The sequence below is a fragment of the Columba livia genome, chromosome 5 (genome assembly GCF_036013475.1).
Source record: "Columba livia isolate bColLiv1 breed racing homer chromosome 5, bColLiv1.pat.W.v2, whole genome shotgun sequence".
NCBI classification, from domain to species: Eukaryota; Metazoa; Chordata; class Aves; order Columbiformes; family Columbidae; genus Columba; species Columba livia.
In genome coordinates, this window is record NC_088606.1 from 16,178,570 (window position 1) to 16,196,525 (window position 17,956).

General features: G+C 41.3%; 1 protein-coding gene across 2 annotated transcripts in view; it reads left to right on the forward strand.

Annotated features, from left to right (window-relative positions):
- CLMN (calmin) overlaps positions 1–17,956 on the forward strand; it is a 74,827-nt gene that overhangs the window by 39,920 nt on the left and 16,951 nt on the right. Inside the window, exons 2-4 of one of the 2 annotated variants that reach the window (XM_065063571.1) lie at positions 11,429–11,490; positions 14,045–14,140; positions 15,651–15,734. In XM_065063571.1, coding sequence (XP_064919643.1) covers positions 11,429–11,490; positions 14,045–14,140; positions 15,651–15,734 — 242 coding nt within the window. Of the gene's footprint in view, positions 1–11,428; positions 11,491–13,211; positions 13,237–14,044; positions 14,141–15,650; positions 15,735–17,956 lie in introns of those variants that run through there. The other variant, XM_065063572.1, reaches the window with a different exon arrangement.

Sequence of the window (17,956 nt, forward strand, 5' to 3'; positions counted from 1 at the left end):
GCACTGTGAGATCCATGGGGTTTTTAGAATAAGAATCTTATATAACAATAATCTTATATAATCATAATCATAATCTTACATAATAATCTTATACAAGTCTTATACAAATAGTACTAAACCAGCTTTAAAGTCTCTAGGTCTAAGCATAGACATGGCCTCGGTGAAGAGAGCATCTCGTCATTCTCTGTCACCCAGAATTCAATGTCCATGCTTGTACTAATTCAGCTGATCTCAGTGTTGTTGGTAAGGTGTTGCTGACATCAGAGATTGCATTCAGTGCAACCTTCCTGGTGTTTTTGGTGTCTTTTCCTATTTTACTGGATTGTCCAGCTGAGGTGCTGTAAGGAACTGGAGTGTGTAGTTCCAAAAGCAGCCGTGTCCTCACTGTCCTCGTCTGTTGCTCATCCATCCATCTCATATCCTACAGATGAAGAAAAATGGAGGCTGAACAGTGATTTTCCTGTTGGAAAGCATGCACGTTCTAGCTCTGTAGGTACCTGCAGGCCTAAGGAAGATGCATGTATCACCTATTAACCATACTGAGCACATACACATGTCGTCTGTGGTGGAAGTAGCAGGTGTGCCTGTCAGAGTGAGAAAAAGAGGCGGAACAGGCGCTGGCTGATGAGAGCTCTTCTGACTCCTACAGCAGTAGGAATGCTGTCAGTCCTCATGCTCCGCGTTATTCCCATTGCACAACGTTCATGGTTTGATGTGGCAAATGGATAAAAAATGTGAGGAACACACAGTAAACAGAATCCTGTCGTTCAGGCTTGGGGTGCGATGCAAGGCAGTGCAAGAGCAGCGTTAGGGGGAAGAATGAGCTAATGTGGTAGTGTCTAGACATATAAGGGCTGATGTACACAGTAGGCCAGCTTTGCTGCCAAAAAGCTGTTTGATGCCCTCCCTTGTGCCAGCTAAAGCGTTTGCTAAGCCTTTTAGTGGCAGTGTGGATCTGTACTGGCTTAAAGGGTATGTGAAACTGTGCTTCTGCGTGGTGCAGCTTTGAAGTCCCACCAAGCACGCTGCAGCGACTGAATGGTTCCTTGTCTTCATCACTGTAATAGTCTTGGGGAGTGGCCAAGAGCACCAGGAAGCTTGGAGAAAATCATTTTAATTGGCATTAAAAGAAAAATAAAAGTAGAGAACTGACTCAAAAGGCTGCAGAAACCAGACCCTTTGACAGAAGCTCCCTCTCTTTCCAAAGTGCCTTTATTCCTCTTGTGCTATGGACTATGGCATATATTTGAAGGCCTGCCTTTCTCTGGGATATCTGATTACTTTTCTTCTGAGTACAAGCTAACAGAGCAAATAAAATGGTTTACGTCCCATTTTGAAGTATATCTCTTATACACATCTCAGGAGGGATCGTTAGATCGTTATGCATGTTGAGCACAGTTCAAAGCAACAAAATAGGTTTTTTTTCCCATTAGTGTTGTGGGGTTTTTTTTAACCTGCCTTTTGGAAAAATGTGATGTCAAAGGAGCACCATTGAGTGTATTAAATGAAGGGCTTGTTCCTTGCATGGCAATTAGTCCCTGAAGTTCCTGGTGCTCCCATTTTCTCCTTTGTAAGAGGAGACAATGCTATGTCTTGTCCCCAGGGATGTGAAAGTTTGATAAGGAGGATCACAGAGCTCATCGAGTTGAAGGTACTGTGCAAACTCAGAGTATAGCTATATGGTAATGGGTTTTTGCTTGAAAGAATATTATCTTGCTATGTACTTGAGGAATGCCGCTCTGCTAAATTTTGTTTCTGTAAATGTCCATAAATAACAAAAATATTTGCTTGGCACTTAAGTCCAAATTATTTTATGTTTGCTTTTTCTTCTGGGTAGATGTTCCACGTGGGCCATGAAGGAGAAAGTGAGTTTTCATTGTTCCTGCCCTGTTCTTTTTTAAATTTTAGAAAAGAGCTGCAAAAATTACAGAAGGAGTAAGGTGGTGATTTTCTTGGGGGTTACAAGTGAGCTATTTAATGACAGAGGCAGGAGGCATGACAGCATCAGTGTTGTTGATGCATGCAGTGTCTGCAGCTCATTGTGCTCTGTTTTTTTGATGGCATTGATTTAATGCCGCGAAATCATACTATTTTAGTGTTGGATCCTCAGCACAAGAGAACTTGTATACACATTTCTTTTCCTTGGGCTTTCATCCTGGCAGATTTGCTGAAACCTGCCTTCAGGCATACAGCCGAAAATGTGGAGCCTCCATCAAGAGCAACAGTTGGTCACCTGAGGGCTGCATTGCCACATTCTGGGAGACTCGTAGGAAGAACTGGGATCCTGTGTGTTACAGCAGGCCTCAGTCCAAGCCCAGGCCAAGGGTTTGTCTCACACCTAGTTTTCATTAATTGGTAAGCTGTGCCAATGCTATTTCCGAATGATCTTCACACGTTATAGCCTGGTTTCAAAGCCTGCTGGAGCAAAGAAAGACTGCTGATGTCTTCACAAAAATAATTTCTCTGCTAACTTTTGTCAGCTGGATAGCGTCACCCAGAATAATGCCCAGAACTTGCAACTCATGGTTCGTTATGCTACCTAGAGCAGTGCTCAGCAGTGTACTGAGAGGACCGGACTTTCTGCAGAGGGGACAAAGCCTGTGTTAGGGTTAGAGGGGGAAAGAATTAGGGTCAGAGTCTTGTGAGGGAAGCTACGTAATTGACTTAGTTGAACACGGACAAGTTTGCCATCCTTGATCTGCTTGTATCTTCTTCTGTGGCAGCTACCCTTTTCTTGGATAAGCAAGTGTAACCCTCTTGAAGCATACCTCCTAGAAGGTCACTTAAGACAAAAGGCAACTCCTCAGGGGTATCCACTGCATCTTATCAAGGACTTCTACTGTAGTTCAGCTTTTTAGCTATTTTAATCTAACTTGGGCAGCTTACATTCTGCCTTCATCCATTTTTAAATAGCAGTTGCCATTCTCTGTGACACAGCACCTTACAGTGTAGCTCGTGTCTCTTATGTTGAGTTTTTGGTTCTGCTTTCCTCTCCATCCCTCCAAGAACGGCCTCGTACCCTCTACTTCAGATCACGTATCTGACCCACATGGACAGAGCATCTGCTTATTCCTCCAAAGCCACAGGATTTTTTGCTACTCAATATTAATCTCCCTAAATCTCTTCAATCTTTTGCTTTTAGAGATGCATGTATTTCTGCATGTTTCCAATATTCATCTGACTACCATGCTTCTCACTCTCTTTCTTCTGTTCTGCTTAGTGGCTTTGATAAGAGACATTAAAGGTGTGGATGAGTGGGAGAGAGGCAGAACTCAGTGTGATTCTGTCTGTTTTTCAGTAGGGAGACACATCTGAGGCCCCTTCCTTCCTTGAGCATACCAGTAGGTTTAGTGGTCCATGCAGTGGATTACCCTTTCTGGCTTTTAATACTGTTTTTGCAGTACTGCCCATGTATAATTGTTACTTCTGAACCTTCTCTAGTGCTGTGCTGTCCTGCTCAGAAGGTTTCATAAGCATTTATTTCTTGTTTTGGATAATGTACTTGGCTGGGTAGTGCCCCCAAGTTGTTTGGGGACAATGAGGGAAGCAGAAAAGAAAGATCCAGAAGCCACAGGAACCCCAACAGGCTGTTCTTTGTGATTTCTTGGCTTCTGCAAGGCAGTTCTGTGTCACACCATGTTTGTGGTTGCCTTTCCTTACCTGATTTTAGAAAATGAAACTACTGTCTTGTAAGTACAGGTCTCCCACAGGTAAAGGCAAATTTCAAAGAAGATTATATGTCTCTGGCAGTTGTCTCCTCAGCCCTTCTGTACCATCTCCTAGTTCTTTGAAGGTTCTGGTTACTAATTGTGAGAGTTCAAATGTTGCATTAGAGACTGACTCTTGCAGAGGAGCTCAGGAAGCTTCCCAGGATGTGCTGCTGGTCTCTTGTGCCTGCATTGTCTTCTTTCTACTCACCGTTTCAGTTACAACATTGTCAAATGCATAAAAGTCAAGTTAACCACCAACCTATTAACATTAACTGACAAATATAGGAAACAGTGGGATTCTGGGCACACACTAGTTCTCATATGACTCTGAATGTCAAGAAATAACCCTGACACATAGTGTGGGTTTTGTTGGGCTTCTTTGCTCATCTCAAATTATTCAGGCTTTAGCACTGTTGTCAGAACAGATGTAAAGCAGAATATCTTGTTGCATTTCAGCTTTTGATGTCTCAAAAAAATTAGCAGCCAAAAGGATTTTTTTTTCCTCTCTGGAAGGAAAAACCATAAACAATAAGGAATGTTTCACAGTCTAGGCTTTCTAGGTTTGCCACAACAAATAAAGGTAAATGCAGAGCAGTGGAGATGAAACGGACTGGACTTTGTGACTCACCTTTACTTGTTTGAGGCAGGATGGCTTCTGGAAGCTGCTCTTTAATTCTTAGATGGTAGAGGATGAGCACCGAGATCTTCAGTTAGGAGTGATAGATAGATATTGGTGCAGATATTGGTTTAGGTATGAGACATTCTTCTCCATGTCAGTGGGAGGGAAAGTGCTAGTGCTAGTAAAACCATGTTGGTGTGAAGTTGATTCAAGAGTCATTTCTGTAACTAACCAGAAGACAGGGCTAACTGGTACCTGGCTGAATGCACGGACTACAATTCTGTTATTTTCAGAAGGGCACTCCTGATTTTATTTCAGAGCAATTAAGAGAACCAACCCTGATAGACTCAAGTAGGTAGAAAAGTTGCAAGAAGAGGTGGAAATGGAAGTTGGGCATTGCTTTTTGAAGCAGAGTTCAGCACTCAGGCAATGGCAGGTGTTGGACGTTTTGCCCACTGCAGAGCTCGAGAACTAAATACCCCCAAGAAACATCAGCAGTCCCAGGAGGTGAACTGTTCACAGAAATCAGTATTAGTGCAGCAATCAGCACTGGAATATGGTGAACCCTGGGCTAGGAGCAACTCCTGAACCACGATATTATCGGTGTGCATTGCTCCTAATGGCCATTGCTGGTAATAGCAAATTCTGTTCATTTTCATGTATAGAAGGAGGTTTTATGCTCCTTGTACAGCATGTAATATACCACAAGAGGTGGTGTGCACTGTCTGAAAACCCCTTGCCGGGTCAGCACTTAAATCACTTAAGATCAATTAAGATCAATTCCAAATCCATTGAATTTAACCTAATTACTACTTTATCAGGTCCAGTAGCCTTCCCAGTAAACAATGATGTTTGTGTCAATCAAAGTGTTCAGAACTGTATTTCTGTTTTTTAAAATTGCCAAATTCTGTTTCATAAGAATATTCCTGGTATGTAAATGAGAAGTTTTGTTAATCTGTTAAATATCATTTTCCACGTGTATAAAAAGTGATGACAACAAAGATGCTTCCTTGTGATTGAAGGGTACAGGGAGGGGAATCTTTACCATCTGCCAATACCAAATTACTTTCCAAGGGGGAAAAATAAATCCCTCTCATTGGAAGCTATTTTGATCAGCTCTAATGGTAATATTTTATGTAGGATTTCTCTTCTAGAGCCCAGTAGAATTTATACGTGAATTCATCTTTCTAATGCTTTGGTAAGAGGAACATCTGTCTCAGACATTATGAGAAGTGAAGCACTAAGTTTTTTAGAAATCTCATATTCATCCTGCAATATTTGTCTGGTGCATGTAATCCTAATATACCAATTGCATCAGTAAATATTTTGCTGTAACCAGACATAGAACTGAAAAGAAACCTATTTAGCTGCAGCTAAGGAAAATGTAATGCCCATGATCTTGTGATGTTTGTGTTCTGCAGCACGAATCTGAGTTTTAAAGAATTTTGAACCACTAAGACTCAGACTCTGCAACTTTGATGGAATGAAAAAGCCTCAAGCTTTCAACACCTGCCATAGAAATTTAATAAGGACCCTAATAAATGGGTCAGTTTCAACAAACAATTAACTTAACAACTTCATCTGGAAGACTTAGAGGCCCTATTTCGTAGGAGGTAACTTGAGAGCAGTCTCATGTTATATAGTGTAGTTAATGTTTCCTTTAGAAAACCAGATTTAATATTTCATGTGCTCCAAATTACATCAAATTGGCATTTGGTACACAACAAAGCCTTCAACCCCTGTACAGATCAAAAAGAAAATTTATATTAATCTTTTAAGCTGTTTGGGGGTTTCTTGCGCACAAGCAATATATACAATTCCCAGGAATTCAGAAGCTTATAAAACAAATTTTGTAGGCAATTTGGATCAAATTATTCCTTATACTTTGAGTATGCCATTAAAATTCACACTCCTACCAATATGGAGATTTTTTTCTAAGTACTGAGTACTCATTGAGCAGTGTAGCTTGACTGAATCATATAGACTTGAGAGGAAGGTGTTCATCTACATGTCGTTTTATGTTGTGAGTTATTTTTTCAGCCTCTTGTAAACATATAGAGTAGAGATTAAATCTGTCAGGGTTCATAGTTCAGTGTGTTTAACATAACTCTGTGTTAAGATGAAACAAAAGTAGAAAATTCAATTGCACTTTTCCCTGTCTTATTTTACACATTTCACCTTAAACTCCCCATTTATTGTGCTGTCACTAGCTGTCCCACACCCAGTCTCCTTTTCTTACCCCTCTTTTTTTTGGTCACAGCTCGCCTCTAACCGCCCTTCCCAGGTCAGATGTGTTGCTTGCCATATGCCCTGGCTTTTGTCTTTGCATCTGAACTTTGTCTCTCGTGTTGTGTTTGAACAGCACCAGGTCTCCTGGACAAGGATCTGTGTTTCCTTACAGATGTCGATATCCTGTGCCCAACATCCACATCCTGTATCTAATGTCTGACTGCTTATTGTAACTAATGGCATGGCCTTTATTTGCCCATATGGCACATTGCTTGTATCTATATAGGCAAAAAAAAAATAAAAAGGTAGAACAACATGCTGGAATTCTTGTGTCCCAGCTGCATTGTGTACAGAAGCTTATCGAGGCAAATCTTAAAGTCAGATATCAACCTCTTTTTGCTGGTTTCACACCTAAATTCAGCCTGGCTACTCAGTGCCATCAGTCTGGGTCTATGCAAAAGTACAACCACCTAATTAAAACAAAAATGTACAAAGTTCTCTTTAGCTAAAGGTATTGCTGGCAGCCTTGTCATGATCTGTAAAAATAACATGGGCTTTCATGTCTGGAAACTCACTCTTTGGTGTTTGAGACATAGTAGCACATGCTTGGAACATTACAAAGGAGCAATTTTAGGTAAAATTTATTTTCTAAGGTGTCAATCTGGCTTCCTTCGTGGACATGAATTTTGCAGAGAAAACAGTATCCAAACTTGGTAGTATGATGGCTGGTAATCAGAAACACCTAGGCTGAATCACAGTGCAGGAACACCATGAACCCCAGTTTAAAATCCAGTTCTCATTTTATGTAGTGGCCTGGAGTTTGGGTTTTTCAAAGGTAGATTGTTCAGTGTGTGTTGACTAGAGACCAATTGATTGCTTGTCTGTGTGAGCTGGGGTTTTGGGGTGAGGAAGGCAGAAGGGCAGGAATTTGCATTTCCCAAGACTTAGGGTGGCTGAACCACATGTTTCATTGTGGAGTTAGGTTGTAGTATTTCAGTTTCATACATTTGCCCATATATTTTTGTCATTTAATAACAAATTCCAGTTTCTTCAGATCTAAGACTTTGGCAGATGCTCCGATACCTCCAGAGCCACAAAGGTTATGAGCTGGTTCTGTGGTGGCCATTGGTTACTGATGAGGTGGTTATGGGATGATTCTCCTGGCAAGTTATTGCCTCTGGAGCCAAGGGCAGTCAGGGCATCTTCTTTCACAGTTAGATGCCCAACACCGCATTTGTGTCTTGGAAACTTGCTTAACATTAGTAACAGGTCTGTCTCGTATCTATAGAGGTAATAACCTGTGGTAGAAATGAGGAAGCTGCCTTTTGTGCATGTTACAAAAGTAGTACTTAACAAGATGCCTTGAAGGTAAGTTGCAAATGGATTTAAAAGCCTGCTTGGCCTGTTATGAAGGTTTTAACGTCATCTGATGATGATATTATCATGGATGAAATGCTAATAGCGGTAGAAACAAATTTAAGTGACTTTCTGCTTTGCTTTGGGAGTAATGTCCATGCATGGAAATCAAGCAGTTTCTGAAGCTGTGTAATTACACACTGACAAGTGTTCCACTCACATCAGCTTCCACGTTCCATAGTTGCCCTGTATGCCCAGCCCCATGGTGGTGTGCCCCAGACGATTATTCATAACTGGTTTTACAACAACAGAATAAATAGTATTTAAAAGCAAATCAATATTTGCTATCTCCAATTTGCTGTTGCACGTAGAGGCTGTTACGGGATTGGCTTCTTGGAGGTATTGCAACAGTAGTGACCTTTGAGGAGGTTTGAAGGAGGAAGAAATGGCATTAGCAGTAAATACTGTGCCTCTGCAACACCTTAGACCTTACTGTGAAAGCTTGTTGCACTTGAGCTTATTGGAAGAGTATGGAAGACCCACCTTCTGTGCGATGGTCAAAATTTCTTTTTATAATTTTTCTCTTATGTCAAGGTCTGAGCTGAGCTGAACCAAAATGGGAATTCCTAACTTTTTACTAACTTCCCGCATTACATCTTTGAATCCAACCCTCACAGCAGGCATCTTTCTTTTCCAGCATAGGATTTGTGTGCAGGCCTGCCATATGGTGTGTGCAATTATTATTTTATAATGGTGTTATTGCTCTCTAGCTGCCCAGTAAACCCAGTAAAGTTTCAGTAAACTGTATACATAAGCATAGGAACTTTAGACTTGAGTGACTTTCTTCACTTTTATACAATAGTAGGTGCAAAGGAGAAAAAAAGATTCCATTTAATTTATAGAAACTGTATAAAGTTTATAGAGTCTCTACAATCGTCTCAAATGAAAAGGTTGTGGAGGAGAGGGGCTGTCCCAAAACTGGGAGGTCCACAAAGCTGGTGAAGAATAACAGTTAAAGGCACATATCAGTAAATAACCTGTGCTGAACTTTTCCCATTAACTCTACCATTGAACATATGGACTGCATTAGGAGTTTGTCTGCCTTAGGGATTTTATATGCACATTTCCTGCCCTTTCCTCTTCCCTGTCGTGTTACTATTGCTTTAGACTTATAGAATCAAATAGTGACCATTCTGGGGTTATCGTTCTTACGGAAAGAGGTTGTTTGCTGTAGGACTGTTCACTGATTAGTGTCAGAAACCTGTGTATATATGCAAGTGCTTTCCTGAATATGCCTGGGTGGTTTTTTTTTTTGGTGTGTGGACTTCCTAAAGCAGCAATACCAGCTTGGCTTGCCCATCCTTTCAGGCATATGTGCAACTATGATTTGCATCGATGGCACAATTTCTGCAGCAAAATTAGGAGCCAATGTCTGCTCAGCTTCATGGATGATCGGTAAATAAACACAGCTCTCTTTTGCATTATTATTTACCCTGAAAATTAAGGTTACCAAAGTGACTGGTAAAAAATTGGACTTGAAACCAAAAAAACAAGCCTCTGAGGAAGTCAGAAAACATTAATTTTGCTTCTGTTTACCCTTTTGTGTTTCCTCTTTGATTTTGGTGAACGCTGGGAGCCTGTATAGCCAGCCTATTTGATAAGGTCTGCTGTCCTCCCCGAAACCTGTCACTGCCCACCTGAGCATTCCTGAGCGCTTCAGACAAGCACGAGAAAGAGGTGGCCCCATGTCCTGCCCCTGCCTCCTGCGCCCGTCCTGCCTTCCCCTGTGCACCAACACGTTTTTAAACAAAACAAAGTGTATCTGGGAACAGCTCTGGCTTAACATTAACCTCCACCCGCCCTCAAAGTTAATTTGAATGGGTCGGTGGTGGAAGTTACGCCCTGGGTGACACACAGCACTTGTACTGCGCAGAGCTGGGTGTGTGAGCGCAGGGAAAGCCGGTGCTGGGGTCGAGGTGCTGAAGGAAGGGAAGCCCAAGAAAGATGTGACACGGCTCTTCCTTTATTGTACTTTGAGACTTGTAGGTGGTAAATGCTGTGGGTTTTTTACAGATGCCCTGGAACCCTCATATAATTTGCAGTTGCATTTGGAGAGAGCTGTTTCAAATCTGTGCACATTCTTCCAAGATACTTTAAAAGAAAAGCCAACAGCAATAATTAGTTTGGCGTTTTCCATGTTTTCTAAAGCACTTAAGGGGTAATGACTTTTTTTAACCAATCTTACATAAAATCAGGTTTTACAGGAATAAGGGGACTTACAAGGCCTGAATGGCCATCAGTGACAGATGTAATTAATGCAGAAAGCTCTATTCCAATACATCAAAATAAGGAAAACAATTATACATGTGATTAGAGGCTGCTGACCCTTCAGTTAAAATGATCAAAAAGAACAATATTAAAAGTTGATTTACGGAAGCTACTACTTAACTTGTAATTAGTCTGACCAATATAAACAAACCAGATTTTTACAGAATGTGATTTCCCGGTAGATAGGTTAGTTCTTTTTGTAGGTCTGAAGAAAGACAAAGTAGTTTTAAAATATATTTGATATGCTCTATGAGTAAATTGAAATACAGCATATAACGAGTTTTAATGTTTTTTTGTTCATAAATTGCCAGATTTCCTTAATTCAAGTGAAATTTGAGAATCGCTTGAGAATAATTGTCTCTAAAATGAAATATTATTTTGTCAGTCTACTTCATTTATATTAAATATATGGTTTACCTTTTTGTACTAGAAAGTAAATGAAAGCTGGTGAGTAACATGATTCCCCTCTTACACTTTTGGTGTAGTTCACTGTGGAAATGGATTCTGGAAATGGCTGATGTGATTAAAAACTCCTCAACCAGCCCAAGAACTGTTTGTACAGCACCCAGCATGCAGCACTTCTGGCAAGGATCAAGCACTCTTCATCTTATTGCAATATAAATAAAATCATTCTTCAGTTTAGGGACTTGGAATTTTCATTTTAAGTGCACTAGTTAAGAGTTTGGGACGATGAGATCTGATGAGGCTTTTCCATTCATAAGAATGAAGACAGAATTGTTGTGCTGGCTAATGCAGTCCTCCTGTTCCTTGTGCATGCAAGTAAGTACATTGGAATCCACGCCAGCCCAATTTGCATGAGGGTGTCAGAGCAATAATCCTATAAATTGACACAGAAGGGTCAAGCTGGCTGCTCAAACATCACTGGGGAGCTGTGCACAACATGTAAATATCCACCTCTCTAAAGCTACACTGAAGATTGCAAAACTAAGTGAGATTCTTCCTGTGTTCTTTAGAACACATCTACAAGTGTATAGCTCATGTCTGGGCAAAGAAACTGAATGAAACACCACAGCTCTACCTTATATCTGCTGATTTGGAACATATTGATTTTATTTACAGGCCTCTCATGTATTCCAGCTTTTTGGCACATCACTTTTTGAAATTTCCTACCAGCTTCCCCTCTTCTGGAAACTTAAGTGCTGTTTTTTGTTTTTGATATTTCCAGTGGAACGGGAAAATGTACAGAAGAGGACCTTTACCAGATGGATAAACCTACATTTAGGAAAGGTAAGACTGACGGTCTTGATATTGAGATCCAAGGACACAACAGTAGACAGAATGCAGTTAATTCCCTTTAAGATAGTTGGAATTTGGAAGCAAAGTTGACTTCTGTGCATATGGGGAGGCTTGGAGGAGAATGAGGGGAAGCTGAAAGCTTGTTTCTGGGTAAATGAAAATTGCTTTTCAGGTGCAACAAGTACTTGGCTGGCTTTAGTTCATCTCAAGTGCATTTAAGTCTTCAGGACTAGTGACTGTTACCACGAGGCTAGAATTTTCCCACAGAATTTTCCCACATCACATGTGGTTTAGGCTGCTCTGAGGTGACAATGTTTGTGTTCTTCCCTGGACTGGAAGTTTGAACGTCTGAGGCATCATGGCCAAAGACAGATGTTCTTCAGGACCTGGCTTCATCCCAGATCTGCAGATGGGCAACATTACTTCTGTGTCAGTCATGTTGGGGGTGGGGGGCTATATGATGGGATCTTTACATATCTACTTATATTACAGAACTAACTTTTGGACATCACTTCATATTTTTAAGATGTAATTGTTCCTTTATCACACCATAATATGTCTATTAAACCGAATTTACTGTTATTATTGATAGCAGACAAGTACTAGCTCTCCTAAGTAGTCTGCCATCCAGACGATTTTCCTGCTGTTGAGGATGAAAAGACAAAAAAAATACCGAGACAGCAGCAATGCTTAGTGGAGGACCAAGGGCTGAGACCAGATTCCCAATCTAGACAAAGTCCTAACTCGGACTGGAGTTTGAGCTTCACAGTGCTTTTAGTACCTGTGGCTAAATTTCATGAAGTACAGACTGGGACTAAGTTTGAGCTACAAGATGGCTCTCAGTCTAGCTCATGTTGTTCTTGGGAGGTGATCGAATGTCAGACGTAGTAAAGGGGTTTTAGAAGAAAGGCTTAAGTCCACTGCTCTGCAGTGAGTGTTGCTGAAGGAATAAAGGGACACTTAAATCTCACTGGAAAAGCAGCGTAAGGCTAGTTGGAAGTGTTTTGACTAGCAATTGCTCCCAAAGGTCCCTCAGAATAAAGACAGTGTTAGGCAATTCCTTTGTGAATCAGACTCTAGGGCTTTAAACTAACTGCAATTTTGGTAAAGTGATTGTCAAATATGTGACTGTGGAGAGGTCTTTGATTTACAGAAGGAATTAGATCATGCAAAAGGCTGTAGGGTGCTGTTAATTCTGCTGTGCTGAGCATACGAAGTCTTAGAAACTGTGGGCAGGTAAAACTGTTTTCTCTGGAGTGCATACAAATTTTTTTACTCCCTGATTCACCAAAAAAAAATTGCTTTTCTGAAGCAAGGTCAAAAGTCTGCTGCTGTATTTATGTTTTTCCTGGAAGAGGCATAATAAACATACCCATGTAAATAGTGAGAGCTTCCCTAAAGCTCTCTCTAATTACAGGTGGACATTCTCTAATTCCCTGAGGACACCCACTGAGGAAGGTGGCTTCTGCTTTTATCTCAAAAAAGCAGCACTTCTTGCAGAGTAGCTTCTTTCTTTTGTGGCAGCAGTGAAGTCTTCTTCTTGTACTTCTTCAGGCAAGTTATGGTGTGGTGTGTCCCCTTTTGGAGCAGACCATCCCATTTGGGTCATCTTTTGAGAGGAGCTGGCTTTGCTGGTCCATCACGGGGTAATAGGGAGCCGTCTACATCTTCTGAGTTCTGGTTGTTCTTGTCTTACGTACTGAAAGAATAAAAAAGGTTTGGGTTTGAGGATTTCAGGTAGGTAATTTAATTTTGAAATGAACAGTACTTTGCTTTCTTTCAATGTGGAACATTGTTTAGTAGTCTTGACTGAAGACTAGTAAAGAAAATGTACGGTCCCAGTTTACCAGAAGCAGTGCTTAACTGAGCAGTAGTGCATTGCACAACCAAAGATAAAAAGATCTGGCTCTTCGGGGATATGTGAGTGAGTGACAACTGAACAGAGCGTAATTGCAGCAGCCGAGACTGCCCCTAAGGGCTGAGCCAACTTGGCGGTGTGCCTCATATTACACACGTCATCAGACACCTCAGTGAAGCGAGGAGATAGATCCCTTTGGAGGAGTTTGCTGAGAAGAGAGAGACACAATACAAGAAGCTGCTATTTAAAGTACTTAGAAAACACTGGGGAACAGAATGGCACCACCAGAAACTTTACAGAGAGACAGGACATGGTGGCCACCTGGGTCACAGGCTTATTTCAGCAAAAAGTGAGATTTGCTTCTGCTGGAATTGTCTTAGACTGAGGGATCAGCACCCAGCCCTTGGGTGGTCACTTCCTAGGCAGAGTCGTTAGGGTGGGATTCTGGTGTGAGAAATCTGGAATAAGTCATTGTCTGATCTCAATTACATGAGCACTATATCTCAGTTTCAGCTCAGACACTCCTAGGACGGAATTGTCACCAATGTGAAGAATAGTCTGCCCTTCCTGCAGGCTTAGAGTTATTTCTAATATCTGTCTTGTAAAATTCTCCTTCTTACTCTCTGAAATCATGGTGATGTACCAAGCAGTACTCTTTAGAAGATACCTGGTTTCTTTTCTTCACAGTGCAAGCCTCCTCTGAAAGTGAAGGACTTGTTTGTTGATATACAAGATGGCAAAATCTTGATGGCCCTGCTGGAAGTCCTGTCAGGACAAAAGCTGGTATGTATACAAGAGGAAGAAACCTCCATAGGTGTGGAGCTCTGTATGTTACGAGCAACAATGTATGGACATCCAGAGAGTATGGTGAATTTGGTCCTGTGTCTTGGGTGTAGTAATAAGCATGACAGCAACTTCGTTGTGATTTCCTTATGTTACAGGCTGGTGTCCTGAGTTGTAACTTACATTTCAAGGAAATATATAACAATGAGCTGTAAATGGTGTGTGATCAGTGTAAATGTTCTTACCCCTCAGGTTTTTTAACATTTCAATACATTAATGCTCACATATTCTGTTTGGAGATCACCTAAGTCACATTACCAACAAAAGATATATTTGCAGTATTATTTTTTAATCCATAAATAATGTTTCTACATGTCTAAGATCATTATGACACATAATAGATCTGCTGGCGGTGGCTGTAGTTGTGAGTTTAGGTCTGGTATCCTGGTTTAGGTTTCGTTAGTGTTACTGATATGGCCTAAATCAGAAGCACAAAGTTTCACTTATCAGAATCTATTTCTCCCTTCTTTTGTTTGTAAAAGCTGCATAAAGTTCCACTTACCAAAAATGGAAACACCCAGTGTAAATATAAATGAGAAATTACATTTGATTTAATGTTTTCTTTCTACATCAATCTTGTCAGCAAGGATGCTATTCTGTGTGGGTGTCACACTTGGATAAGAAGAGTGACCTGTTGTGCAGCCGTTGCACCACCGCAGACACACTCGCAGTCACCTGGTGATTCTCTGCAGTGACAGAACCATCTCCATACTGCAGCATGAATGGCCACGGTGGTCACACACTCAGAACCGCCTGATTTTTAACATTCTTGCAGTTTTGGGGAGCTGTAGCAGGAGCAGCAGTGTCTCTGTGTGCATTTACACAGATTGCAATGAGAGCCAGTCTGGGAAGGGGAAAACCCATGGTGGCAAACCCCGGGTGTGCCCTGGCAGTTCAGGGAGGAGGGTGAGGAAGGAGGAAGGATCAGCTGGCTGAACTTCTTGTGCTGGCAGTTAAGTGTTTGGGCTCACGTGTGTTAAAAGCAGTGTGCCAAAGTGGCATTGCGGGGAGACAGGCATGCAACAGATCTGTTTTATTTCTGTCCAAATGAAAGCTTCTGCCTCCCACCTGCCTGTGCCTGCTATGAAAACTGCTCATGCTTCCTAATTAGGATTATTTAATTTAATTCAAGGGAAGAAAAAATCTATTATTACAAATTTTCAAGTAAATTTGATCCTGTGACTGAATGTGGTTGGGGAGTGATTACACAAATAATCAACGTGGCAGTTCCACGAGAGTGATAATACCTGGAGAGCAGGAAAGCTCGTTGTGAACCCTGTTTTGCACAGCAAGGGCAGATCATGTAGTTGGAACACTGTACTAATCAGAAAAGATGGCAAGATTTCCTTAGCTTTATTTTGCCTCTGTATCTGTAGGTTTTTTAAGCTTCGTATGAAGTGGTGAATAATTGGACCATTTTTGAAAACAGCATGTCTCTTATTTTTTCTAGATGCACGAATACAAATCTTCAACTCATCGCATTTTTCGTTTGAACAACATAGCCAAAGCACTTAAGTTCTTGGAGGACAGTAATGTGAGTATTTTCGAAGGCTGGTCTGAATACCTTCTCTTGATGTATATTGCAAATTGTAATTGTTGTAATTGTGTTTAGTCTGATGCGCTACATATACATAAGAGCAATGCACTGCTTACAGGCTCTGTGACTTAGCAGCAAGGCTGAAAAGCACAACAAGAACACCTATGGAGTCTAAAACAAGGATTATTTGTTCATTTCATAATGTAAAAGTTCAACAGGATCATAGGATCAGGAGCCCAATATTAAAAGAAAATAAAAAAGAAATGCAAGTAATCTTTATGAACTGTGCCTTAGTGGCATTACTTCAGTTACGCTGAAGATAGATGACCTTCTTTCATCAGAAATACTTTCAGTATTACAAATCATATATTTATCCAGTAAACTACTGCAGCAGCTGATCTGGCAAAAGAAAATTAAATCTGGGTACATGACATAAATGCATAATTACAGGAATCAAAACCTTACAAGGACATAGCTTCCCTCATAGTCAGTGTGGCACTACTGCAACATCAGTTCCTCAAGCTGTAAGAGACCAAGCAAGATCAGACCTTGTAGCCTGAAATGGTTCAATCCTGTTTTTCTTTTTTGATTTCTCCTGTTAAGGCTTTATTCCAAAGCCCTATGGATACCACTTCTGTCTTGAAAACCCTCTGCTCTTGAAAAGTGTTGGGAAGCAATGGTATCAAGAGAAGTCAGAGCCATATCACAGCTCATACACCTGGCATACCCAGATCTCTCAAAAAGAGAAAACTAATATCAGACCACGTCCCACAAAAGACTGCAGCATTCTTGCAGTACTGAAAGATCTTTTTATCTAGTATCTGCAATAAAGTTTTGCAACTTCTCCAGTATACTCCTGGGAAGAAAATGTAATTGATGATCCTGTTGACTCCAGGTGCAAGTATTCTATAGAGTTTAAACTTCATGGGTGAGGAGGGATCTGGTGTGTGCACAGGGGCAAAACCCTGCCTGGCATAGAATGGCACAACAGCAACTGATGCCACTTTGCTGCTTCCCTGCAATGAGTTTCCCTCTGGCTTCAGAGATCCAGCATCAGTGTGAGCCACGCAGGAGAGTCCCTGCAGCCCCAGCGCAGGAATGAGCATGATGTGAGGCCTTAGCAGATCTCTTACAACCTGATAGATGTGGGAGGTTTAACCTCCTTCGTCATTTTCCCCAGGACAGGGATGTGAAAGGTCAAGTTGTCCAGTAACTTCCAGGTGTTCCCAGTCTCCTTTTGGCAACTCCACCAGTAGGGCTGCTCTGGCCCTAAATGTATATGTCTACATGTCCTGCTTTAGAACTGCTACAAAATATTTTGCAAGTTCTCAGATTTCTTAACAGTTTCCCAGTTGGTGGTTTTTACCCAAATCCAGCTAAGACCTACTGGCAGATGAAGTTTTTTCTCTCTGTTGATATCAGCGTGTTGCAGGGCTGTAGCTGAAGTGTATCTGGTTGCCAGGAGCTCACTATGGGACAACCTAGAACGTCAGTGAGCAAGGCCAGGAAGGGGGAGGCTTGGACACAGGTGGCCTTTTTATTAGTAGTGCTATGACACCTACTTTTTTATGGATTTATTGTATCCTTAAGAATAAGCAGCCAGTATCTTCTAGCTGGTTATCTCTGCTGTGCTGGGTGACAAACATAAGCAGCACTAAGAGGACAGAGCTGACACCAAGAGCAGTCTCATGATAAATGCCACTTGCTCCCCATTTTGGAGAAACTGCTATTAAAATGTACTATGTCTTAACGGTTTTCCTGTGCCAAATACCTTGGAGCTAGCAAGAAATCTGAGCCTTGAAATACGACAGCTAGAGGTGTCTTCTCGCTAAGACTGAAAACTGTTGTGCGAACCACTAGATAAAAAGTTACTTTGCTTTCCTTTTTTCAGTTTAACCAAACCGGTTAGTGAAGGGTGGTGATGAAAGTGTTGGCAAAATGCCTTGGCTGCCAAGAGCTTCAGGGTTAGATATTAAGCCACAGTGGGTGGAACCCGTCAGCAAACGCTTCCGTGGAACTGGGGCAGCAGGGAAAGCACTGCTAAATAATTCATCATGTACAGGATTTCTCAGTGATAAATGGGCTGTATACTGGGCTTTAAATCGCTCTGAGTGCCATGTGCAGTGCTGGCAGCTTCCTTGCTTCCTCCCTCCTCCATGACCTTTGCCAAAACCAAGTCTGAGTTGTCTAGGAGAATAACATCCTGATGTTATCAGGTG